General features: G+C 47.0%; 2 protein-coding genes and 1 long non-coding RNA gene across 5 annotated transcripts; 1 reads left to right on the forward strand and 2 right to left on the reverse strand.

The window, feature by feature from the left end:
* Positions 1 to 298: 298 nt before the first annotated feature.
* LOC120824057 (uncharacterized) lies at positions 299 to 6,601 on the forward strand. Of its 3 annotated transcripts, XM_078108066.1 has the most exons (16): positions 299 to 603; positions 1,096 to 1,245; positions 1,457 to 1,531; positions 2,027 to 2,145; positions 2,327 to 2,501; positions 2,614 to 2,739; positions 3,127 to 3,170; positions 3,285 to 3,313; positions 3,344 to 3,360; positions 3,491 to 3,705; positions 3,875 to 4,064; positions 4,187 to 4,270; positions 4,675 to 4,820; positions 5,029 to 5,270; positions 5,356 to 5,465; positions 6,073 to 6,601. In XM_078108066.1, exons 1-16 carry the CDS (start codon positions 472 to 474, stop codon positions 6,235 to 6,237), a joined length of 2,019 nt encoding a protein of 672 aa, XP_077964192.1. In that variant the 5' UTR covers positions 299 to 471; the 3' UTR covers positions 6,238 to 6,601. The 3 variants fall into 3 exon arrangements, with proteins under 3 accessions (XP_077964192.1, XP_040040557.2, XP_040040558.2); XM_040184623.2 differs by having other exon boundaries at positions 3,285 to 3,360; XM_040184624.2 differs by having other exon boundaries at positions 3,285 to 3,360; positions 3,875 to 4,055.
* A 134-nt stretch (positions 6,602 to 6,735) lies between these two features.
* Positions 6,736 to 9,757, reverse strand: LOC120823508 (uncharacterized). The gene is made up of 3 exons (XR_013468586.1): positions 8,577 to 9,757; positions 7,988 to 8,070; positions 6,736 to 7,882 (listed from the first exon to the last, which is right to left on the reverse strand). It is a non-coding gene; the product is annotated as an uncharacterized LOC120823508 (long non-coding RNA).
* A 1,153-nt stretch (positions 9,758 to 10,910) lies between these two features.
* Positions 10,911 to 24,201, reverse strand: LOC144411431 (uncharacterized). Its single transcript, XM_078108089.1, has 2 exons — positions 22,858 to 24,201; positions 10,911 to 10,916 (listed from the first exon to the last, which is right to left on the reverse strand). The coding sequence occupies exons 1-2, from the start codon at positions 24,097 to 24,099 to the stop codon at positions 10,911 to 10,913; spliced, it is 1,248 nt and encodes a 415-aa protein (XP_077964215.1). The 5' UTR covers positions 24,100 to 24,201.
* Positions 24,202 to 24,547: the final 346 nt, after the last annotated feature.

The raw sequence follows: 24,547 nt of genomic DNA on the forward strand, positions 1-24,547 counted from the left end.
TAAACTATTCAAAAGCTCCGAGACCAACAACAGGCAAGCGTGCGACTCTTACGAAACTGCAGAACCAACTAGAGCTTCATCACAAACCTCTCAGCCAATGACAACTGCAGCACAGTTCACAGATCTAATCACGTCTGGAGAGCATCGCTCTGAGCCAATCAGTGTCAACCTGTGATAGATCACACCTTGAGGTAACGAGAGCTCAGATGTTTGGAGGTCCACCACTGTTTGGAGTTTCAACTGTTTTGGGTGGAAAGGAAGATTAGGCATTAGAAAGCAGTACATGAAAAACATGAGTGGACAAAAGATCAAGTAATAAATGGAGAGCAAGAGAAAGCTGAAGCAAGGACAAAACAAAAAGGTGCGAGAAGAGTAAACTGCAGAAAGAGTAAAAGAAGTTGGTTCTGACAAAAAGTGGAGCATATAGTGGAAAGGATATAAAGACTGAGATAAAAAGTTCCACCAGAGAAGATGAAGCTGGGCGAAAAGAATGTGGCTTCGCTGACCCTCACAGACAACATTGAGATGGAGCTGTTTTCTTCAGGGGAGCCCTGCATGGGGACATCAACAAAGGAGACGGAGGAAGAACAGAGCTATGACCAGGTGCGTCTTCTGTCTTTATTGAGCCATTGAGCATTCGGGTAGAATAAGACATTTGAACTAGAACAAGACTGTAATGATCCTCAAACTGCTATTTCTGTGTTTCATAATGTCTTGTTCTCTTTAACAGAAAGTACAAATGGTATTCTCTGCAAAATGTGAGCTCATACCTTCAGACTTAAGAGAGATAAAAAAAAGGCCTTTGTACCCAATTTATGTATGTAAATGTTATCCGTTTTATTTGTAACCTACCAAGAATCTAGTTGGAACTGTAGTTTAAAAGGAGTGAGATTCCTTTTACAAACCAATCACTGATCAAATTGGATACCACTGACGGATACCAATTACATTTGGCAAGTGAGAATATATAGTACTAGTAGATTAAATGTTTCAACCAAAATAAACCAAATCCCAAATATATTTTCTAGTTATATTGCAAATCCTTATAAAACGTATGGCGAATCATTATTTTTATTTTGTTATTCTTGAACCCAGAAACACCTGAACAATCCACTCGTACCCAAATGTGAGGAGGAACCAGAGCCAGAGGTCCAGAACGCACCCTCGGGGAACCAGGCACAGCCCCAAACGGAGTCCTGCTCTCCTTTCCAAGGATTCGTGGAGGATATTCACATAGAAATGGAGGTCAGTAAGTATTAGTGAAGCATGAAGGCATATAAATGAACAAATGGAAAGAGCAACAATTCAAACGATCGTCCCATCCCCACTTCATGAACTGTTTAAAAGGAGTTGAACCTACAGCTTGTGAATGAAATACAAACTGCTGAGCAGCTTCCTTTAGCATGTCAGGTTTTTGTATTTCCCAACCAGATCATCTGCTTTCTCTTTCTTTCAGGTGTTTTCTCCCCTCCAAGAGTGTGATCGTGAGCAAATGGCAATCAAACCAGGTGATGCTTCCATCGTGGCCCTGGTATGTCACCTCAGGTTTTATTCATTCATTTCCTGATCAGCCTCGGTGACGTGTGCAAACACGGAGGAGGAAACTGCTGTTTGGTTCTCTGGTCTGCCTGCTTCCATCGCAACAATGTGAAAGTGTTATTGTGTGGGGTTTTGTGTATTGGTAGAAATAGAGGGCTGTTGTGCAATAACTGAGTCCAGAAAGAAAACGTGAAACCAAACAAAGCCTTTTGACTGATTCAATCAATCAACATTTATCTCTTATCTTTAGTTTCAGTCATGGTCCTGCTTGTCTGCTTATCTTAAAGGGATATTGACTCATTTCCACATGTTTGCTGAAAAAAATGTCAGAAAATAAGGGCAAAGGCCCAATAGTTTCCTTTGTAGCAAGATGTTTTTTCAGCTGACCATCAGTTTGAACCTAGGGTTTCACTTTATTAAATACTATTAGGTATTTGTTCTTGATTACTTTTCCGATGATTTACTGTGTGATATCTGTGAGCTGCAGCCATTTCCAAACAAAGTCAGTCGTCTTAAGTGGAGAAGACACCCTCCGCGGAAGACAGGACTGGTGGTCAAAGATGTGGTCTGTCTCCCCAGAGGACACTACCTGGCACAGCTGGAGAGGTGAAACTTGTTATTGTAGTGCAAGACCATCTTTTCCATCGTTGGTGATTAAGTGTTTCCAGGACCTCTCTTATTCCATCATATGTTTTATTGAGCGAAAGGCCAATTTTACGTGATGTACATAATATCTAGTAAAGATATTATTATGAAATAAAGGACGTGTTCGCCTCTGTTCTTTTAGACGCACTGTTCCTCGAGGCAGGGAAAAAGCAGCTCTAGTCGCCATGGGAATGACTACTCGCATCTCCATTGATTATGAATGGTCGACCAATCAGATGGAGAGTCGGCTGGCAATGCTCTTCCGAGGGCGTTTTGTAAAACGAGCGGGACAAAGGTTCAGCTTCACGTTTTTGCAGGTGTGTATTTCTGTCCCTGTGGGAGCCTGTTTAACTTTACATTTACAGTTTCCCTGCTATTCTTCTACGTCTTTTATGCATGTATGTGTCTGATGGTATGTGTACTTTCTAGTGTGTCATGGGCTCTGGGTTGCTATTCGTCCCAGACACTCCTGCAGAGGGCTGGACTGGTGAGCAGGTACTCAGGATCTCTGGACATGGTGCTTTGTACATCCTCAGCCAACAGGACTACCCACAGGTAAACCACAAGTGCTTCTGCAGTTCTGATTTAAGGAAGTAGTAGGAGGAAGTACTCTAATTTACATCTTTCTCAATAACTACAATCACACATTTAAATGCATTAACAAAAATAAAGTGATTGAGCCTCCAACTGTCTTGTGTCAACTCCATAAGTCTGCACTACGCAGGATCTGTAAAATGCCGTTCATTCAATGCATTAGCTGTGCCATAACTCCAGAATCATTGTCCTTTGTCTTTTGGGATACCACGTGGGTCTCAAACAGATCATTTTGGGTTGTGAAAGTGTGCGATTATTTTAGTTTTCAGTAGTGCATCAATTTAAACTAATTTATTAAACTACATTTTTGTTCAAAGTACAGACAATTAAATACTCTTATCTCAACAGGCAGAATCCGAGATGAAAGCAAGCAAGGCCGCTGTGGTGAACCGGTGAAAAAGCAATTCCGGTTTTTTCTTACAAATTAAAAATTTGAATGAAATGAATTGTGAACCGTGTAATTGAATTCCCTGGGTATGAATATATGAATGTGCTTCTTTTGCCAGGAAGGAGTTTTGTCTGGGGAACAAAAGTTGCTCGGAAAAATACCAACAACTGGGAGGACCGACCCAACCAGAGGAGGTGAGTTCTCTACACTGCAGATGTTACAAATCCACCTTTTTTGGCCCAATATTTGTTTGAATAGAAGGTAGAAAAGAAAAAAGACCATTTCCTCTACGTCTTCCTCTATCCTTCTCCTGCTGGTGTGCAGTTCACACGTGACCTCGACTGCATCCTGAGACTGTTCAGACAGAAGAACAGGGGTCGGGACGGAGAATTTCACATCCAGGTGAGGAGCAAAGCCCTCCTCCAAAGTGCTCTAGAGGTGGTGAGGAGGCCGGACTTCTCGTTCAGGACGCCACCCATCATCTCCTTCAGCGGAGAGGAGAATGACGGCCACGACGGTTCACTCAGAGACTTCTTTAGGTTGTGATAATTATTCTGATTATTGACTTTAAAATGACTCACTGCCTTTTTCATGAATGAATGCATATGAATGAAACGCATCGTTTTTATTTTTCATGGTATAAATTGTTTGATGTTGTTTGATGATGTTGTGAATCACCGACTTTGTTTTTAACGTCTGCTCACACAGATTGACTTTGCTGGAGCTGCAGCAAAGTCTCGTGTTTGAGGGTCATCCGGGCCGTTTGTTCTTGACCTACGACCTTGAAGCTCTTAAAGATAAGCGGTATTACGAAGCAGGCCTATTGATTGGCTGGTCTTTGATTCATGGCGGGCCTGGACCGCGTTGTCTCCACCCTGCACTGTTCCAGGTCTATTATGTAGATACAGTTTCATCATTTACAATGTATAAAACACATTTTTTATTCACCGAGCAGCTGCATTATCTGTGTTATTTAAGTTTTTGCACATAGATATTCTCTTGGTCATTGTATTGTCATAGCTGCTGTGTGGTCAGAATCCATCTTTGGAGGATTTCAGCTGGAGGGACATAGTTGATGCTGAAGTACAGACCAGGCTGCGACAGGTAACACACACTGCAAATACTTACAAATATGTCCTTTGGGCGGATAGAAATAAAAATCAGTTTTAGATTGCTGTGATTAATTTGGTTCACTGATGGGAATCATTGTTTTAGTTGTATAGGATATAAACAATACGTCGTGAAAAATTCAAATAGGAATTGAGTGTTTATCTGTACGTATGAGGGACTATTTTCCAGAGATTCTGGAATTTGTAATCAATTTGAGAGAACCTGATCACAAATATATTTACCAAACCTATTTATTTACAGCAGGGGACCTTTGTTGCATGACATTTCCCTTTCAAACCTTTGTTTTCTGTCCACTCAACAGTCCACTATCCAAACATATATTTAATACACACACACACACACACACCATATGAATGCTCCTCTGCTCCTCTTTTTAGATGCATAGTTGTACTGATGTCAAGCTGCTTTCCCCCAGTCTGTGTGACTGGGTTTCGAGCTGTGGGATCCCTGGAGTCTATTCAACCCATTCTGATGAACTACCATCCATCTATGTCCGCCTGGTCAAACATTACATATACCACAGGTTTGACACACAGACAAAGTGAATACATATGCAATCACACACTTGTAGTTGAGGCCCAACTCACTGGTTTGGAGTACAAAATATTCATATATTTATTGATTAAAGTACTCTGTTATATGATGACTGCTGCATATATATATATATATATATATATATGTATTTTAAAAAGCCATGTGAGCCTACAATCACCCAGACTGCTGTCCTCCAGGGTGGCCAGTATGATCTCCCAGTTCACAGAGGGGCTGAGCAGCTGCGGTGGATTGTGGGAAACGGTACAGTCCAACTGGGAGGAATTTGTGCCTGTGATGACGAGCACACAGCAGCCGCCTCTGACCCTGGAAGAGTTCAAACGGCTTTTCGTCATCTGCTACAGCCTCCCAGACAGCCAGCTGAAGGCGAGCGAGGAGGCAACAGTTGGACACTGGGAATCGGTCCTCACTTTGGTCAGCGGTAAGAACAGTGACGCCCGCAGGACGAGAGTGAAAAGATGTCTCAGGGATTGCTTTTCACAAAAAATGTCCGTGTCCACAAGCAGATGGTAAGGCACATTTTTCCCTTGAGGACCTCCTTGCCTTCATCAGTGGAGCTGATCATCTGCCTCCTCTCGGTTTCTCCAGAATGATCTCACTACGTTTTTACTCGCAGGTTAGTATATCTCACAAGCCGGCCATTGTTAAATTAATAAAAAACTACAACGTGCTGTTGACCTCCTGCTGGCTGTAATTGTCCCCTTCTGCTATGTGTCATTAGCGATAACGCATCTTTAACTCCGATCCACAGCCCTGTTGCAGACAAGTAGGATTCCAGTTTATCGGAAGAAAGGGAGCAAGTCTCTTCACGTTGTTGCAGGCGCTTTGTCATGCGCCTCTGAATCTTTGCAACGGGGCTCCTAGCCGCATGATCATTAAACCATAATTGTGGTCAAATCGCTATTAACATGTCAGAGCATTTGACGAAAACGGTCAATTTATTTTTGAATGCTAAAGAAACAGGTTTTAAATCTATTGCCTCCAGCCAACTTATTGTTTACAGGATACTGAACATTTTGATTCATTAATATGCATTTAATACTTGACCCCTTTCATTAACAGGCTTTTTATGGGGGTAATAGACAAAAAAAAACATTCTTGTATATCATTCCAATTTTATTTAAACTCATAAAGTATTTCTTTGTGGTTTGGATTTCACAGTTAAGAAGATGCGAGATAAACTTTATTGTCAGAGTAATATCACCTTTTAATTCACTTTCCAGGATGCAGCAATGTCGGGCGTGCGGCTTCCTCACGCCTCCACTTGCGCTCTAGAGTTCTTCCTGCCCAGGGGAACAGGGGGGGCTGTTGACCTGTTGGCGCTGCTAAGCAAAGCCTTGCATGAAGCCTTTGGCTCTACAGAGGGAGATGAGAGAGGAGCTGCATAGGAGTGGTTACAAGTTCATGAAGTTGATGGATTATTAAGTTCCTGCTGAAAGCGACTTTGTCGATCTCAAAGGTTTCTGTAAAATACAAACAATGTGACGGTAAAGAAAACCAGGTGCTGATCTGTGAACAGTTATACTACATCATTGAGGCCGATGAAGGAAATTCCAAGGATGAATTCTTTAACTCAAGATTGTCATCTATGATTTTAATAGTTAATTTAATATACTTAACTGTGATGAAGATAGCATCCAAGTCATTTTGACATCTTATACAATTTTATTACCTGTGTATTTCTGCTGATATTTGTATATTGAGGAAATGTTTTATAAAATCAATGGCAATTAAAAATGTTCAGAAAATTTATACTAAATGTGATATTTTCATTTTTTTTCAGTGGACAAGGTCAACGGTTTAACAGGTTTGGTTATGAGGCACCAGTATTAAATCAAAAGTTTTTTGTATTTTTTTAAGAGAAAGTAAAGACCAAACAAATATAAGGAAATAAATGCATATTTATTTTTGGGGTTGATGCTCTCAACAATTACAGTGAGGGAATAATAAATGGCCGATATATATTGGTGTAACTTCAATGTTAATTCATGCCCCCAACTCATGTAATAACAACTTTTAAAAGTTAATTGGCACACAGAATACCTCAGAGACTTAGGTACCTTCTCCGCATTGAACAATTCTGGCATCATTTCGATAGCAAACAACAAACGAGCAGTACTTTTACTTTCTGCTTAGAAGATGCATTCTATAAGCTTGACACTCATCTAGTTTATTGTTGCCAGTGTTTATGTAAGATATTTCCTCATTCATGATGATGGGTGTAGTGTTTTCTGGTAGCTTCTCCTCCAGTTAAAGATCATGGGAATTATTGATACCTATTTATTTAACTTCTTTGGAAGATTATATTCCTTGGTCTGAGCTTCCCATTCTTCTATGCACAGTCAACAAACACCTCCAATTCTTTGGAATATTGTTCACGGATTGTAGAGTGAAAACATTTTGTCATGGTTTGGGTTAATGTCTGGTTTTAATTTGTAGTTTCTTGCCTCTGTTCTCCCTGGGTCATGTCACTTCCTGCCTTGTCCTGTCCTCCTCTGTGATTGTCTGTCATGTCATGATTGTTTCCACCTGTGTCCAATCACCTGCACCTCCCTAGTGTATTTAAGCTGTGTGTGTGTCTCCTGTCACTTGTCGCGTCATTGTCTTTCGTCCTGGATGTTCGTTGTTCCCGCCTGCCGTTTTTCCCGTGTGTGAGTGTGAGTGTGAGTGTGAGTGTGAGTGTGAGTGTGTTTTGGCCTGGTGCTTTTGTTTGTTTAGTCTCGTTAGTTTAAACTCTGCGTTTGAGTCCTGCCTTCCAACGCATCCCTGACACATTTTAATTAAAAAATCAGAGGGAAATTGAGATAGTTCTGGTAATTTCTAGTGCAATAACATTTGATACATTATGCTAAATTGCCAAAGGAGTCTTTCCAGATATGAAGAAATGAATAAGGTTAACTACCACTTCACATGGTGTTGAAACAATTCTGCCAGCATAACCTTGAACTGCTGTCTTCAATTAGGATCCACCCTTTGAATGTTTGCCACGTTGATTGTATGAAATGTTCCATTCAGGAGCTGCTTTTCAAAAAACTAAATTCAGAGAAACACAGAAGATTAGATCGATGATATTAGGTAAAGCGCATTTTCAAACCGATTAATTTACCACTTTTTTTACTTTTTTTCTGTTTTACGCACCTCTTTTACACGTTCAATGATGGTCCCATTGCTAACCTCTCCAAAGGAAGTTATCCTCATCTGTAGGTGCGTTAATACAAAGCCTGTAGGTATTAAAGAACATTGTATGTGGCGATTCATTTTTCTATAATGCTATTCTGTCAACCCTGAAAAACCTTTATAAACTGAAATTAGATACAGATGCAAAATATTTTACAATATAGGCTTATGAAAACTAAAATCTGAATTTAACACAATTCTAGGGGTAGATTACAAAGTCAGTGACCTTGGTGTATTATTTATGCATTGGTATACTGTGGTATTATAGTTTGGATGATAGGGAACTTTGAAATGTAAAAGAAATCTGATGATTAGGTATAGGCATTGAGGACTAATATGACTAAGCATATTAGTTTCTGTGTTGACCAGATTATCCATAAAACATTCTGAATTAACTCGTTATGTTTAAAAAATCTTTAATTTCAATTTAACCCAGTACCCTATTAATGGGGTACAGCTATGCTTGGGGTCAATAGGGATTCAATCAATTTCTTTGACGGTTTCAGCTCAATGATTTATTATTGACAATATGAATATCAGTGTCACTAGCCTTCATTTGTTGTTGTTGTGGCTGCGGTTGTAGTTCGTGCAGCAGTTGTTGTTGGGGCTGCTGTTGTCGTAGGGGAACTAGATGTTGGAGCTGCAGTTGTTGTCGGGGCTGCTGTTGTCGTCAGGGAAGCAAATGTCGTTGGGGCTGCAGTTGTAGTTGGTACAGCAGTTGTTGTTGGTGCTGCAGTTGTTGATGGGGCTGCTGTTGTCGTCGTCGGGGAATTAGTTGTTGTTGGAACAGCAGTTGTTGTTAGGGCTTCTGTTGTCGTCGGGGAAGCAGTTGGTGTTGGAGCTGCTGTTGTTGGTGGGGCTGCAGATGTAGTTGATGCAGCAGTTGTAGTTGGAGCTGCAGTTGTAGTTGTTGCAGCAGTTGTTGTTGGGGCTGATCTTGTCGTCGGGGAAGCGATTGTTGTTGGGGCTGCTGTTGGTGTTGGCGGTGCAGTTGTAGTTGGTACAGCAGTTGTTGTTGGTGCTGCAGTTGTTGATGGGGCTGCTGTTGTCGTCGTCGGGGAATTAGTTGTTGTTGGAACAGCAGTTGTTGTTAGGGCTTCTGTTGTCGTCGGGGAAGCAGTTGGTGTTGGAGCTGCTGTTGTTGGTGGGGCTGCAGATGTAGTTGATGCAGCAGTTGTAGTTGGAGCTGCAGTTGTAGTTGTTGCAGCAGTTGTAGTTGTTCCTGCATCTGTTGTTAGGGCTGCTGTTGTTGTCAGCGCAGCAGTTGTTGTCGGTGCAGGAGTTGTTGTTGGGGCTGCTCTTCTAGTTGGTGCAGCAGTTGTTGTCGGGGCTGCAGTTGTAGTCGGTGCAGCAGACATTGTCGGGGCTGATGTTTTCGTCAGGGAAGCCGTTGTTGGTGCAGCAGTTGTTGTCGGGGCTGATCTTGTCGTCGGGGAAGCGATTGTTGTTGGGGCTGCTGTTGGTGTTGGCGGTGCAGTTGTAGTTGGTACAGCAGTTGTTGTTGGTGCTGCAGTTGTTGATGGGGCTGCTGTTGTCGTCGGGGAATTAGTTGTTGTTGGAACAGCAGTTGTTAGGGCTGCTGTTGTCGTCGGGGAAGCAGTTGGTGTTGGAGCTGCTGTTGTTGGTGGGGCTGCAGATGTAGTTGATGCAGCAGTTGTAGTTGGAGCTGCAGTTGTAGTTGTTGCAGCAGTTGTAGTTGTTCCTGCATCTGTTGTTAGGGCTGCTGTTGTTGTCAGCGCAGCAGTTGTTGTCGGTGCAGGAGTTGTTGTTGGGGCTGCTCTTCTAGTTGGTGCAGCAGTTGTTGTCGGGGCTGCAGTTGTAGTCGGTGCAGCAGACATTGTCGGGGCTGATGTTTTCGTCGGGGAAGCCGTTGGTGCAGCAGTTGTTGTCGGGGCTGCGGTTGTAGTTGGTGCAGCAATTGTTGTTGGGGCTGATCTTGTCGTCGGGGAAGCGATTGTTGTTGGGGCTGCTGTTGGTGTTGGCGGTGCAGTTGTAGTTGGTACAGCAGTTGTTGTTGGTGCTGCAGTTGTTGATGGGGCTGCTGTTGTCGTCGGGGAATTAGTTGTTGTTGGAACAGCAGTTGTTGTTAGGGCTGCTGTTGTCGTCGGGGAAGCAGTTGGTGTTGGAGCTGCTGTTGTTGGTGGGGCTGCAGATGTAGTTGATGCAGCAGTTGTAGTTGGGGCTGCAGTTGTAGTTGTTGCAGCAGTTGTAGTTGTTCCTGCATCTGTTGTTAGGGCAGCAGTTGTTGTCGGTGCAGGAGTTGTTGTTGGGGCTGCTCTTGTTGTTGGTGCAGCAGTTGTTGTCGGGGCTGCAGTTGTAGTTGGTGCAGCAGTTGTTGTAGGGGCTGATCTTGTCGTCTGGGAAGCGAATGTGGTTGGGGCTGCTGTTGGTGTTGGCGCTGCAGTTGTAGTTGGTACAGCAGTTGTTGTTGGCGCTGCAGTTGTTGATGGGGCTGCTGTTGTCGTCGGGGAATTAGTTGTTGTTGGAACAGCAGTTGTTGTTAGGGCTGCTGTTGTCGTCGGGGAAGCAGTTGGTGTTGGAGCTGCTGTTGTTGGTGGGGCTGCAGATGTAGTTGATGCAGCAGTTGTAGTTGGAGCTGCAGTTGTAGTTGTTGCAGCAGTTGTAGTTGTTCCTGCATCTGTTGTCGGGGCTGCAGTTGTAGTCGGTGCAGCAGACATTGTCGGGGTTGATGTTTTCGTCGGGGAAGCCGTTGTTGGTGCAGCAGTTGATGTCGGGGCTGCAGTTGTAGTTGGTGCAGCAGTTGTTGTAGGGGCTGATCTTGTCGTCGGGGAAGCGAATGTTGTTGGGGCTGCTGTTGTTAGCGCTGCAGTTGTAGTTGGTACAGCAGTTGTTGTTGCAGTTGTAATTGTTCCTGCATCTTTTGTTACGGCTGTCGGGGAATTAGTTATTGTTGGAACAGCAGTTGTTGCTGGGGCTGCAGTTGTTAACAGTGCAGCAGTTGTGGTCGGTGCAGGAGTTGTTGTTGGGGCTGCATTTGTAGTTAGTGCAGCAGTTGTTGGGGCTGTAGTTGTAGTTGGTGCAGCAGTTGTAGTTGGTGTAGCAGTTGTAGTTGGGGCTGCAGCAGTCATCGGGGAATTAGTTGTTGAAACAGCAGTTTTAGTTTGTGCAGTAGTTGTTGTTGGGGCTGCAGTTGTTGGGTTTGCTGTTGTCGTCGGGAAATTAGTTGTTGTTGGAAGAGCAGTTGTTGTTGGTGCAGCAGTTGTTGATGGGGCTGCAGTTGTAGTTGTTGCAGCAGTTGTTGTTGGGGCTGCAGTTGTGGTTGGTGCAGCAGTTGTGGTTGGTGCAGCAGTTGTTGTTGGGCCTGCCGTTGTAGTTGGGCTGCAACAACAACTGCAGCCCCGACAACAAGTTGTTGTCGGGGCTGCAGTTGTGGTTGCAAATGTCTGTGTCATCGGGAAAGCAGTTGTTGTTGTTAAGGCTGTTGTTGTTATCAGTGGAACAGTTGGTGCCACAGTTGGGGCTGTAGTTGTAGTTGGTGCAGCAGTTGTTGGTGCAGCAGTTGTTGTTTGGGCTGCAGTTGTTGTTGGAGCTGGAGTTGTTGGGGCAGCAGTTGTTGGGGCAGCAGTTGTAGTTGTTGCAGCAGTTGTTGGTGCAGCAGTTGTTGTTGGGGCTGCCGTTGTAGTTGGTGCAGCAGTTGTTGTCGGGGCTGCGGTTGTTGGTGCTGCAGTTGTTGTCGGGGCTGCGGTTGTTGTTGGTGCTGCAGTTGTTGATGGGGCTGCAGTTGTAGTTGTTGCAGCAGTTGTTGGTGCAGCTGTTGTAGTTGTTGCAGCAGTTGTTGTTGGGGCTGCGGTTGCAGTTGGTGCAGCAATTCTTGGTACAGCAGTTGTTGGTGCAGCAGTTGTTGGGGCTGCAGTTGTAGTTGAAACTGCAGTTGTTGATGGGGCTGCAGTTGTAGTTGGTGCAGCAGTTGTTGTTGGGGCTGCGGTTGTAGTTGGTGCAGCAGTTGTTGGTGCAGCAGTTGTTGTTGTTGGGGCTGCAGTTGTAGTTGGTGCAGCAGTTGTTGTCGAGGCTTCAATTGTGTTTGCGGTTGTCGGTGTCATCGGGAAAGCAGTTGTTGTTATCAGTGGAACAGTTGTTGTTGGTGCAGCAGTTGTAGTTGGTGCAACAGTTGTTGTTGAAACTGCAGTTGTTGATGGGGCTGGAGTTGTTGGGGCAGCAGTTGTTGGTGCAGTAGTTGTTGTTGGTGCAGCAGTTGTAGTTGGTGCAACAGTTATTGTTGAAACTGCAGTTGTTGATGGGGCTGCAGTTGTAGTTGTTGCAGCAGTTGTTGGTGCAGCAGTTGTAGTTGTTGCAGCAGTTATTGTTGAATATGCAGTTGTTGATGGGGCTGCAGTTGTGGTTGTTACAGCAGTTGTAGATGGTGCAGCAGTTGTTGTTGCTGCTGCAGGTGTTGTTGGTGCAGCAGTTGTAGTTGGTGCAGCAGTTGTTGGTACAGCAGTTGTTGTTTGGGCTGCAGTTGTTGTTGGGCCTGGAGTTGTTGGGGCAGCAGTTGTTGGTGCAGCAGTTGTTGTTGGGGCTGCCGTTGTAGTTGGTGCAGCAGTTGTTGTTGGGGCTGCCGTTGTAGTTGGTGCAGCAGTTGTTGTCGGGGCTGCGGTTGTTGTTGGTGCAGCAGTTGTAGTTGGTGCACTAGTTGTTGTTGCCGCTGCAGGTGTTGTTGCCGCTGCAGGTGTAGTTGGTGCAACAGTTGTAGTTGGTGCAACAGTTGTTGTTGAAACTGCAGTTGTTGATGGGGCTGAAGTTGTAGTTGGTGCAGCAGTTGTTGGTACAGCAGTTGTTGTTTGGGCTGCAGTTGTTGGGCCTGGAGTTGTTGGGGCAGCAGTTGTTGGTGCAGCAGTTGTTGTTGGGGCTGCAGTAGTTGTTGTTGGTGCAGCAGTTGATGTTGGTGCAGCAGTTGATGTTAGGGCTGCCGTTGTAGTTGGTGCAGCAGTTGTTTTCGGGGCTGCGGTTGTTGTTGGTGCAGCAGTTGTAGTTGGTACACTAGTTGTTGTTGCCGCTGCAGGTGTTGTTGGTGCAGCAGTTGTAGTTGGTGCATCAGTTGTAGTAACAGTTGTTGTTGGTGCAGCAGTTGTTGATGGGGCTGCAGTTGTAGTTGGTACAGCAGTTGTTGTTTGGGCTGCAGTTGTTGTTGGGCCTGGAGTTGTTGGGGCAGCAGTTGTTGGTGCAGCAGTTGTTGTTGGGGCAGCAGTTGTTGGTGCAGCAGTTGTTGTCGGGGCTGCGGTTGTTGGTGCAGCAGTTGTTGTTGGTGCAACAGTTATTGTTGAAACTGCAGTTGTTGATGGGGCTGCAGTTGTAGTTGTTGCAGCAGTTGTTGGTGCAGCAGTTGTAGTTCTTGCAGCAGTTGTTGTTGCGGCTGCAGTTGTAGTTGTTGCAGCAGTTGTTGGTGCAGCAGTTGTAGTTGTTGCAGCAGTTATTGTTGAATATGCAGTTGTTGATGGGGCTGCAGTTGTGGTTGTTACAGCAGTTGTAGTTGGTGCAGCAGTTATTGTTGCCGCTGCAGGTGTTGTTGCAGCAGTTGTAGTTGGTGCAACAGTTGTTCTTGAAACTGCAGTTGTTGATGGGGCTGCAGTTGTAGTTGGTGCAGCAGTTGTTGGTACAGCAGTTGTTGTTGGGCCTGGAGTTGTTGGGGCAGCAGTTGTTGGTGCAGCAGTTGTTGTTGCCGCTGCAGGTGTAGTTGGTGCAACAGTTGTAGTTGGTGCAACAGTTGTTGTTGAAACTGCAGTTGTTGATGGGGCTGAAGTTGTAGTTGGTGCAGCAGTTGTTGGTACAGCAGTTGTTGTTTGGGCTGCAGTTGTTGGGCCTGGAGTTGTTGGGGCAGCAGTTGTTGGTGCAGCAGTTGTTGTTGGGGCTGCAGTAGTTGTTGTTGGTGCAGCAGTTGATGTTGGTGCAGCAGTTGATGTTAGGGCTGCCGTTGTAGTTGGTGCAGCAGTTGTTTTCGGGGCTGCGGTTGTTGTTGGTGCAGCAGTTGTAGTTGGTACACTAGTTGTTGTTGCCGCTGCAGGTGTTGTTGGTGCAGCAGTTGTAGTTGGTGCATCAGTTGTCGTAACAGTTGTTGTTGGTGCAGCAGTTGTTGATGGGGCTGCAGTTGTAGTTGGTGCAGCAGTTGTTGTTGGGGCTGCGGTTGTAGTTGGTGCAGCAGTTGTTGGTGCAGCAGTTGTTGTTGTTGGGGCTGCAGTTGTAGTTGGTGCAGCAGTTGTTGTCGAGGCTTCAATTGTGTTTGCGGTTGTCGGTGTCATCGGGAAAGCAGTTGTTGTTATCAGTGGAACAGTTGTTGTTGGTGCAGCAGTTGTAGTTGGTGCAACAGTTATTGTTGAATATGCAGTTGTAGTTGGTGCAGCAGTTGTTGTTGCCGCTGCAGGTGTTGTTGGTGCAGCAGTTGTAGTTGGTGCAACAGTTGTTGTTGAAACTGCAGTTGTTGATGGGGCTGGAGTTGTTGGGGCAGCAGTTGTTGGTGCAGCAGTTGTTGTTGGGGCTGCAGTTGTAGTTGGTGCAGTAGTTGTTGTTGGTGCAGCAGTTGTTGTCGGGGCTGCGGTTGTTGTTGGTGCAGCAGTTGTAGTTGGTGCAACAGTTATTGTTGAAATTGCAGTTGTTGATGGGGCTGCAGTTGTAGTTGTTGCAGCAGTTGTTGGTGCAGCAGTTGTAGTTGTTGCAGCAGTTATTGTTGAATATGCAGTTGTTGATGGGGCTGCAGTTGTGGTTGTTACAGCAGTTGTAGATGGTGCAGCAGTTGTTGTTGCCGCTGCAGGTGTTGTTGGTGCAGCAGTTGTAGTTGGTGCAGCAGTTGTTGGTACAGCAGTTGTTGTTTGGGCTGCAGTTGTTGTTGGGCCTGGAGTTGTTGGGGCAGCAGTTGTTGGTGCAGCAGTTGTTGTTGGGGCTGCCGTTGTAGTTGGTGCAGCAGTTGTTGGGGCTGCCGTTGTAGTTGGTGCAGCAGTTGTTGTCGGGGCTGCGGTTGTTGTTGGTGCAGCAGTTGTAGTTGGTGCACTAGTTGTTGTTGCCGCTGCAGGTGTTGTTGGTGCAGCAGTTGTAGTTGGTGCAACAGTTGTAGTTGGTGCAACAGTTGTTGTTGAAACTGCAGTTGTTGATGGGGCTGAAGTTGTAGTTGGTGCAGCAGTTGTTGGTACAGCAGTTGTTGTTTGGGCTGCAGTTGTTGGGCCTGGAGTTGTTGGGGCAGCAGTTGTTGGTGCAGCAGTTGTTGTTGGGGCTGCAGTAGTTGTTGTTGGTGCAGCAGTTGATGTTAGGGCTGCCGTTGTAGTTGGTGCAGCAGTTGTTTTCGGGGCTGCGGTTGTTGGTGCAGCAGTTGTAGTTGGTGCACTAGTTGTTGTTGCCGCTGCAGGTGTTGTTGGTGCAGCAGTTGTAGTTGGTGCATCAGTTGTAGTAACAGTTGTTGTTGGTGCAGCAGTTGTTGATGGGGCTGCAGTTGTAGTTGGTACAGCAGTTGTTGTTTGGGCTGCAGTTGTTGTTGGGCCTGGAGTTGTTGGGGCAGCAGTTGTTGGTGCAGCAGTTGTTGTTGGGGAAGCAGTTGTTGGTGCAGCAGTTGTTGTCGGGGCTGCGGTTGTTGGTGCAGCAGTTGTTGTTGGTGCAACAGTTATTGTTGAAACTGCAGTTGTTGATGGGGCTGCAGTTGTAGTTGTTGCAGCAGTTGTTGGTGCCGCTGCAGGTGTTGTTGGTGCAGCAGTTGTAGTTGGTGCAACAGTTGTAGTTGGTGCTGCGGTTGTTGGTGCAGCAGTTGTTGTTGGTGCAACAGTTGTTGTTGAAACTGCAGTTGTTGATGGGGCTGAAGTTGTAGTTGGTGCAGCAGTTGTTGGTACAGCAGTTGTTGTTTGGGCTGCAGTTGTTGGGCCTGGAGTTGTTGGGGCAGCAGTTGTTGGTGCAGCAGTTGTTGTTGGGGCTGCAGTAGTTGTTGTTGGTGCAGCAGTTGATGTTAGGGCTGCCGTTGTAGTTGGTGCAGCAGTTGTTTTCGGGGCTGCGGTTGTTGGTGCAGCAGTTGTAGTTGGTGCACTAGTTGTTGTTGCCGCTGCAGGTGTTGTTGGTGCAGCAGTTGTAGTTGGTGCATCAGTTGTAGTAACAGTTGTTGTTGGTGCAGCAGTTGTTGATGGGGCTGCAGTTGTAGTTGGTACAGCAGTTGTTGTTTGGGCTGCAGTTGTTGTTGGGCCTGGAGTTGTTGGGGCAGCAGTTGTTGGTGCAGCAGTTGTTGTTGGGGAAGCAGTTGTTGGTGCAGCAGTTGTTGTCGGGGCTGCGGTTGTTGGTGCAGCAGTTGTTGTTGGTGCAACAGTTATTGTTGAAACTGCAGTTGTTGATGGGGCTGCAGTTGTAGTTGTTGCAGCAGTTGTTGGTGCAGCAGTTGTAGTTCTTGCAGCAGTTGTTGTTGCGGCTGCAGTTGTAGTTGGTGCAGCAATTGTTGGTGCAGAAGTTGTTGAAACTGCAGTTGTTGATGGGGCTGCAGTTGTAGTTGTTGCAGCAGTTGTTGGTGCAGCAGTTGTAGTTGTTGCAGCAGTTATTGTTGAATATGCAGTTGTTGATGGGGCTGCAGTTGTGGTTGTTACAGCAGTTGTGGTTGTTACAGCAGTTGTAGTTGGTGCAGCAGTTATTGTTGCCGCTGCAGGTGTTGTTGCAGCAGTTGTAGTTGGTGCAACAGTTGTTCTTGAAACTGCAGTTGTTGATGGGGCTGCAGTTGTAGTTGGTGCAGCAGTTGTTGGTACAGCAGTTGTTGTTGGGCCTGGAGTTGTTGGGGCAGCAGTTGTTGGTGCAGCAGTTGTTGTTGGGGCTGCAGTTGTAGTTGGTGCAGTAGTTGTTGTTGGTGCAGCAGTTGTTGTCGGGGCTGCGGTTGTTGTTGGTGCAGCAGTTGTAGTTGGTGCAACAGTTATTGTTGAAACTGCAGTTGTAGTTGGTGCAGCAGTTGTTGGTACAGCAGTTGTTGTTTGGGCTGCAGTTGTTGGGCCTGGAGTTGTTGGGGCAGCAGTTGTTGGTGCAGCAGTTGTTGTTGGGGCTGCAGTAGTTGTTGTTGGTGCAGCAGTTGTTGTTGGTGCAGCAGTTGATGTTAGGGCTGCCGTTGTAGTTGGTGCAGCAGTTGTTTTCGGGGCTGCGGTTGTTGGTGCAGCAGTTGTAGTTGGTGCACTAGTTGTTGTTGCCGCTGCAGGTGTTGTTGGTGCAGCAGTTGTAGTTGGTGCATCAGTTGTAGTAACAGTTGTTGTTGGTGCAGCAGTTGTTGATGGGGCTGCAGTTGTAGTTGGTACAGCAGTTGTTGTTGGTGCAACAGTTATTGTTGAATATGCAGTTGTAGTTGGTGCAGCAGTTGTTGTTGCCGCTGCAGGTGTTGTTGGTGCAGCAGTTGTAGTTGGTGCAACAGTTGTTGTTGAAACTGCAGTTGTTGATGGGGCTGGAGTTGTTGGGGCAGCAGTTGTTGTTGGGGCTGCAGTTGTAGTTGGTGCAGTAGTTGTTGTTGGTGCAGCAGTTGTTGTCGGGGCTGCGGTTGTTGTTGGTGCAGCAGTTGTAGTTGGTGCAACAGTTATTGTTGAAATTGCAGTTGTTGATGGGGCTGCAGTTGTAGTTGTTGCAGCAGTTGTTGGTGCAGCAGTTGTAGTTGTTGCAGCAGTTATTGTTGAATATGCAGTTGTTGATGGGGCTGCAGTTGTGGTTGTTACAGCAGTTGTAGATGGTGCAGCAGTTGTTGTTGCCGCTGCAGGTGTTGTTGGTGCAGCAGTTGTAGTTGGTGCAGCAGTTGTTGGTACAGCAGTTGTTGTTTGGGCTGCAGTTGTTGTTGGGCCTGGAGTTGTTGGGGCAGCAGTTGTTGGTGCAGCAGTTGTTGTTGGGGCTGCCGTTGTAGTTGGTGCAGCAGTTGTTGGGGCTGCCGTTGTAGTTGGTGCAGCAGTTGTTGTCGGGGCTGCGGTTGTTGTTGGTGCAGCAGTTGTAGTTGGTGCACTAGTTGTTGTTGCCGCTGCAGGTGTTGTTGGTGCAGCAGTTGTAGTTGGTGCAACAGTTGTAGTTGGTGCAACAGTTGTTGTTGAAACTGCAGTTGTTGATGGGGCTGAAGTTGTAGTTGGTGCAGCAGTTGTTGGTACAGCAGTTGTTGTTTGGGCTGCAGTTGTTGGGCCTGGAGTTGTTGGGGCAGCAGTTGTTGGTGCAGCAGTTGTTGTTGGGGCTGCAGTAGTTGTTGTTGGTGCAGCAGTTGATGTTAGGGCTGCCGTTGTAGTTGGTGCAGCAGTTGTTTTCGGGGCTGCGGTTGTTGGTGCAGCAGTTGTAGTTGGTGCACTAGTTGTTGTTGCCGCTGCAGGTGTTGTTGGTGCAGCAGTTGTAGTTGGTGCATCAGTTGTAGTAACAGTTGTTGTTGGTGCAGCAGTTGTTGATGGGGCTGCAGTTGTAGTTGGTACAGCAGTTGTTGTTTGGGCTGCAGTTGTTGTTGGGCCTGGAGTTGTTGGGGCAGCAGTTGTTGGTGCAGCAGTTGTTGTTGGGGAAGCAGTTGTTGGTGCAGCAGTTGTTGTCGGTGCAACAGTTATTGTTGAAACTGCAGTTGTTGATGGGGCTGCAGTTGTAGTTGTTGCAGCAGTTGTTGGTGCAGCAGTTGTAGTTCTTGCAGCAGTTGTTGTTGCGGCTGCAGTTGTAGTTGGTGCAGCAATTGTTGGTGCAGAAGTTGTTGAAACTGCAGTTGTTGATGGGGCTGCAGTTGTAGTTGTTGCAGCAGTTGTTGGTGCAGCAGTTGTAGTTGTTGCAGCAGTTATTGTTGAATATGCAGTTGTTGATGGGGCTGCAGTTGTGGTTGTTACAGCAGTTGTGGTTGTTACAGCAGTTGTAGTTGGTGCAGCAGTTATTGTTGCCGCTGCAGGTGTTGTTGCAGCAGTTGTAGTTGGTGCAACAGTTGTTCTTGAAACTGCAGTTGTTGATGGGGCTGCAGTTGTAGTTGGTGCAGCAGTTGTTGGTACAGCAGTTGTTGTTGGGCCTGGAGTTGTTGGGGCAGCAGTTGTTGGTGCAGCAGTTGTTGTTGGGGCTGCAGTTGTAGTTGGTGCAGTAGTTGTTGTTGGTGCAGCAGTTGTTGTCGGGGCTGCGGTTGTTGTTGGTGCAGCAGTTGTAGTTGGTGCAACAGTTATTGTTGAAACTGCAGTTGTAGTTGGTGCAGCAGTTGTTGGTACAGCAGTTGTTGTTTGGGCTGCAGTTGTTGGGCCTGGAGTTGTTGGGGCAGCAGTTGTTGGTGCAGCAGTTGTTGTTGGGGCTGCAGTAGTTGTTGTTGGTGCAGCAGTTGTTGTTGGTGCAGCAGTTGATGTTAGGGCTGCCGTTGTAGTTGGTGCAGCAGTTGTTTTCGGGGCTGCGGTTGTTGGTGCAGCAGTTGTAGTTGGTGCACTAGTTGTTGTTGCCGCTGCAGGTGTTGTTGGTGCAGCAGTTGTAGTTGGTGCATCAGTTGTAGTAACAGTTGTTGTTGGTGCAGCAGTTGTTGATGGGGCTGCAGTTGTAGTTGGTACAGCAGTTGTTGTTTGGGCTGCAGTTGTTGTTGGGCCTGGAGTTGTTGGGGCAGCAGTTGTTGGTGCAGCAGTTGTTGTTGGGGCAGCAGTTGTTGGTGCAGCAGTTGTTGTCGGGGCTGCGGTTGTTGGTGCAGCAGTTGTTGTTGGTGCAACAGTTATTGTTGAAACTGCAGTTGTTGATGGGGCTGCAGTTGTAGTTGTTGCAGCAGTTGTTGGTGCAGCAGTTGTAGTTCTTGCAGCAGTTGTTGTTGCGGCTGCAGTTGTAGTTGTTGCAGCAGTTGTTGGTGCAGCAGTTGTAGTTGTTGCAGCAGTTATTGTTGAATATGCAGTTGTTGATGGGGCTGCAGTTGTGGTTGTTACAGCAGTTGTAGTTGGTGCAGCAGTTATTGTTGCCGCTGCAGGTGTTGTTGCAGCAGTTGTAGTTGGTGCAACAGTTGTTCTTGAAACTGCAGTTGTTGATGGGGCTGCAGTTGTAGTTGGTGCAGCAGTTGTTGGTACAGCAGTTGTTGTTGGGCCTGGAGTTGTTGGGGCAGCAGTTGTTGGTGCAGCAGTTGTTGTTGGGGCTGCAGTTGTAGTTGGTACAGCAGTTGTTGTTTGGGCTGCAGTTGTTGTTGGGCCTGGAGTTGTTGGGGCAGCAGTTGTTGGTGCAGCAGTTGTTGTTGGGGCAGCAGTTGTTGGTGCAGCAGTTGTTGTCGGGGCTGCGGTTGTTGGTGCAGCAGTTGTTGTTGGTGCAACAGTTATTGTTGAAACTGCAGTTGTTGATGGGGCTGCAGTTGTAGTTGTTGCAGCAGTTGTTGGTGCAGCAGTTGTAGTTCTTGCAGCAGTTGTTGTTGCGGCTGCAGTTGTAGTTGTTGCAGCAGTTGTTGGTGCAGCAGTTGTAGTTGTTGCAGCAGTTATTGTTGAATATGCAGTTGTTGATGGGGCTGCAGTTGTGGTTGTTACAGCAGTTGTAGTTGGTGCAGCAGTTATTGTTGCCGCTGCAGGTGTTGTTGCAGCAGTTGTAGTTGGTGCAACAGTTGTTCTTGAAACTGCAGTTGTTGATGGGGCTGCAGTTGTAGTTGGTGCAGCAGTTGTTGGTACAGCAGTTGTTGTTGGGCCTGGAGTTGTTGGGGCAGCAGTTGTTGGTGCAGCAGTTGTTGTTGGGGCTGCAGTTGTAGTTGGTGCAGTAGTTGTTGTTGGTGCAGCAGTTGTTGTCGGGGCTGCGGTTGTTGTTGGTGCAGCAGTTGTAGTTGGTGCAACAGTTATTGTTGAAACTGCAGTTGTTGATGGGGCTGCAGTTGTTGGTGCAGCAGTTGTAGTTGTTGCAGTAGTTGTTGTTGCGGCTGCAGTTGTTGTTGCGGCTGCAGTTGTTGTTGGGGCTGCAGTTGTAGTTGGTGCAGCAATTGTTGGTGCAGCAGTTGTTGTTGAAACTGCAGTTGTTGATGTGGCTGCAGTTGTAGTTGTTGCAGCAGTTGTTGGTGCAGCAGTTGTAGTTGTTGCAGCAGTTATTGTTGAATATGCAGTTGTTGATGGGGCTGCAGTTGTGGTTGTTACAGCAGTTGTGGTTGTTACAGCAGTTGTAGTTGGTGCAGCAGTTATTGTTGCCGCTGCAGGTGTTGTTGCAGCAGTTGTAGTTGGTGCAACAGTTGTTCTTGAAACTGCAGTTGTTGATGGGGCTGCAGTTGTAGTTGGTGCAGCAGTTGTTGGTACAGCAGTTGTTGTTGGGCCTGGAGTTGTTGGGGCAGCAGTTGTTGGTGCAGCAGTTGTTGTTGGGGCTGCAGTTGTAGTTGGTGCAGTAGTTGTTGTTGGTGCAGCAGTTGTTGTCGGGGCTGCGGTTGTTGTTGGTGCAGCAGTTGTAGTTGGTGCAACAGTTATTGTTGAAACTGCAGTTGTAGTTGGTGCAGCAGTTGTTGGTACAGCAGTTGTTGTTTGGGCTGCAGTTGTTGGGCCTGGAGTTGTTGGGGCAGCAGTTGTTGGTGCAGCAGTTGTTGTTGGGGCTGCAGTAGTTGTTGTTGGTGCAGCAGTTGTTGTTGGTGCAGCAGTTGATGTTAGGGCTGCCGTTGTAGTTGGTGCAGCAGTTGTTTTCGGGGCTGCGGTTGTTGGTGCAGCAGTTGTAGTTGGTGCACTAGTTGTTGTTGCCGCTGCAGGTGTTGTTGGTGCAGCAGTTGTAGTTGGTGCATCAGTTGTAGTAACAGTTGTTGTTGGTGCAGCAGTTGTTGATGGGGCTGCAGTTGTAGTTGGTACAGCAGTTGTTGTTTGGGCTGCAGTTGTTGTTGGGCCTGGAGTTGTTGGGGCAGCAGTTGTTGGTGCAGCAGTTGTTGTTGGGGCAGCAGTTGTTGGTGCAGCAGTTGTTGTCGGGGCTGCGGTTGTTGGTGCAGCAGTTGTTGTTGGTGCAACAGTTATTGTTGAAACTGCAGTTGTTGATGGGGCTGCAGTTGTAGTTGTTGCAGCAGTTGTTGGTGCAGCAGTTGTAGTTCTTGCAGCAGTTGTTGTTGCGGCTGCAGTTGTAGTTGTTGCAGCAGTTGTTGGTGCAGCAGTTGTAGTTGTTGCAGCAGTTATTGTTGAATATGCAGTTGTTGATGGGGCTGCAGTTGTGGTTGTTACAGCAGTTGTAGTTGGTGCAGCAGTTATTGTTGCCGCTGCAGGTGTTGTTGCAGCAGTTGTAGTTGGTGCAACAGTTGTTCTTGAAACTGCAGTTGTTGATGGGGCTGCAGTTGTAGTTGGTGCAGCAGTTGTTGGTACAGCAGTTGTTGTTGGGCCTGGAGTTGTTGGGGCAGCAGTTGTTGGTGCAGCAGTTGTTGTTGGGGCTGCAGTTGTAGTTGGTGCAGTAGTTGTTGTTGGTGCAGCAGTTGTTGTCGGGGCTGCGGTTGTTGTTGGTGCAGCAGTTGTAGTTGGTGCAACAGTTATTGTTGCAGCTGCAGTTGTTGTTGCGGCTGCAGTTGTTGTTGGGGCTGCAGTTGTAGTTGGTGCAGCAATTGTTGGTGCAGCAGTTGTTGTTGAAACTGCAGTTGTTGATGTGGCTGCAGTTGTAGTTGTTGCAGCAGTTGTTGGTGCAGCAGTTGTAGTTGTTGTTGGGGCAGCAGTTGTTGGTGCAGCAGTTGTGGTTGGGGCTGCAGTTGTAGTTGGTGCAGCAGTTGTTGGTACAGCAGTTGTTGTTGGGCCTGGAGTTGTTGGGGCAGCAGTTGTTGGTGCAGCAGTTGTTGTTGGGGCTGCAGTTGTAGTTGGTGCAGTAGTTGTTGTTGGTGCAGCAGTTGTTGTCGGGGCTGCGGTTGTTGTTGGTGCAGCAGTTGTAGTTGGTGCAACAGTTATTGTTGAAACTGCAGTTGTTGATGGGGCTGCAGTTGTTGGTGCAGCAGTTGTAGTTGTTGCAGTAGTTGTTGTTGCGGCTGCAGTTGTTGTTGCGGCTGCAGTTGTTGTTGGGGCTGCAGTTGTAGTTGGTGCAGCAATTGTTGGTGCAGCAGTTGTTGTTGAAACTGCAGTTGTTGATGTGGCTGCAGTTGTAGTTGTTGCAGCAGTTGTTGGTGCAGCAGTTGTAGTTGTTGTTGGGGCAGCAGTTGTTGGTGCAGCAGTTGTGGTTGGGGCTGCAGTTGTAGTTGGTGCAGAAGTTGCTGTTGGGGCTGCAGTTGTAGTTGGTGCAGCAGTTGTTGTTGGTGCATTAGTTGTTGTTGGGGCTGCCGTTGTTGTTGGTGCAGCAGTTGTTGTTGGGGCTGCCGTTGTAGTTGGTGCAGCAGTTGTAGTTGCGTCTGCAGTTGTTGGGTTTGCTGTTGTTGTCGGGGAATTAGTTGTTGTTGGAACAGCAGTTGTTGGTGCAGCAGTTGTTGGGGCTGAAGTTTGAATTGGTGCAGCAGTTGTTGGTGCAGCAGTTATTGGGTTCGGTGTTGTCGGGGAAACAGTTGTTTGGGCTGCAGTTGTTGTTGGTGCAGCAGTTGTAGTTGGTGCAGCAGTCGTAGTTGGTGCAGCAGTTGTTGTTTGGGCTACCGTTGTTGTTGGTGCAGCAGTTGTTGTTGCGGCTGCAGTTGTTGATTGGGCTGCAGTTGTAGTTGGTGCAGCAGTTGTTGTTGGGGTTGTAGTTGGTGCAGCAGTTGTAGTTGGTGCAGCAGTTGTAGTTGGTGGAGCAGTTGTTGGTGGTGCAGCAGTTGTTGTTGGGGCTGCCGTTGTAGTTGGTGCAGCAGTTGTAGTTGGGTCTGCTGTTGTTGTCGAGGAATTATTTGTTGTTGGAACAGCAGTTGTTGGTGCAGCAGTTGTTGTTGGGGCTGAAGTTGGAATTGGTGCAGCAGTTGTTGGTGCAGCAGTTATTGGGTTCGGTGTTGTCGGGGAAACAGTTGTTTGGGCTGCAGTTGTTGTTGGTGCAGCAGTCGTGGTTAGTGCAGCAGTTGTTGTTGGGCCTGCCGTTGTAGTTGGTGCAGCAGTTGTAGTTGGGTCTGCAGTTGGTGGGTTTGCTGTAGTTGTCGGGGAATTAGTTGTTGTTGGAACAGCAGTTGTTGGTGCAGCAGTTGTTGTTGGGGCTGCGGTTGTAGTTGGTGCAGCAGTTGTTGGTGCAGCAGTTGTTGTTGTTGGGGCTGCAGTTGTAGTTGGTGCAGCAGTTGTTGTCGAGGCTTCAATTGTGTTTGCGGTTGTCGGTGTCATCGGGAAAGCAGTTGTTGTTATCAGTGGAACAGTTGTTGTTGGTGCAGCAGTTGTAGTTGGTGCAACAGTTGTTGTTGAAACTGCAGTTGTTGATGGGGCTGGAGTTGTTGGGGCAGCAGTTGTTGGTGCAGTAGTTGTTGTTGGTGCAGCAGTTGTAGTTGGTGCAACAGTTATTGTTGAAACTGCAGTTGTTGATGGGGCTGCAGTTGTAGTTGTTGCAGCAGTTGTTGGTGCAGCAGTTGTAGTTGTTGCAGCAGTTATTGTTGAATATGCAGTTGTTGATGGGGCTGCAGTTGTGGTTGTTACAGCAGTTGTAGATGGTGCAGCAGTTGTTGTTGCTGCTGCAGGTGTTGTTGGTGCAGCAGTTGTAGTTGGTGCAGCAGTTGTTGGTACAGCAGTTGTTGTTTGGGCTGCAGTTGTTGTTGGGCCTGGAGTTGTTGGGGCAGCA

This window comes from Gasterosteus aculeatus, chromosome 8 (assembly GCF_964276395.1).
Source record: "Gasterosteus aculeatus chromosome 8, fGasAcu3.hap1.1, whole genome shotgun sequence".
Taxonomy (NCBI): Eukaryota; Metazoa; Chordata; class Actinopteri; order Perciformes; family Gasterosteidae; genus Gasterosteus; species Gasterosteus aculeatus.

Excerpts from the sequence above, each read along its gene's own strand:
- LOC120824057 (XM_040184623.2), top strand. The coding sequence starts at position 472 with ATGAAGCTGGGCGAAAAGAATGTGGCTTCGCTGACCCTCACAGACAAC. Across the intron at positions 4,065-4,186 it reads CACTGTTCCAGGTCTATTAT|CTGCTGTGTGGTCAGAATCC; the intron begins GTAGATACAGTT and ends GTATTGTCATAG. Across the intron at positions 4,821-5,028 it reads AAACATTACATATACCACAG|GGTGGCCAGTATGATCTCCC; the intron begins GTTTGACACACA and ends GCTGTCCTCCAG.
- LOC144411431 (XM_078108089.1), bottom strand. The coding sequence starts at position 24,099 with ATGACACCGACAACCGCAAACACAATTGAAGCCTCGACAACAACTGCT.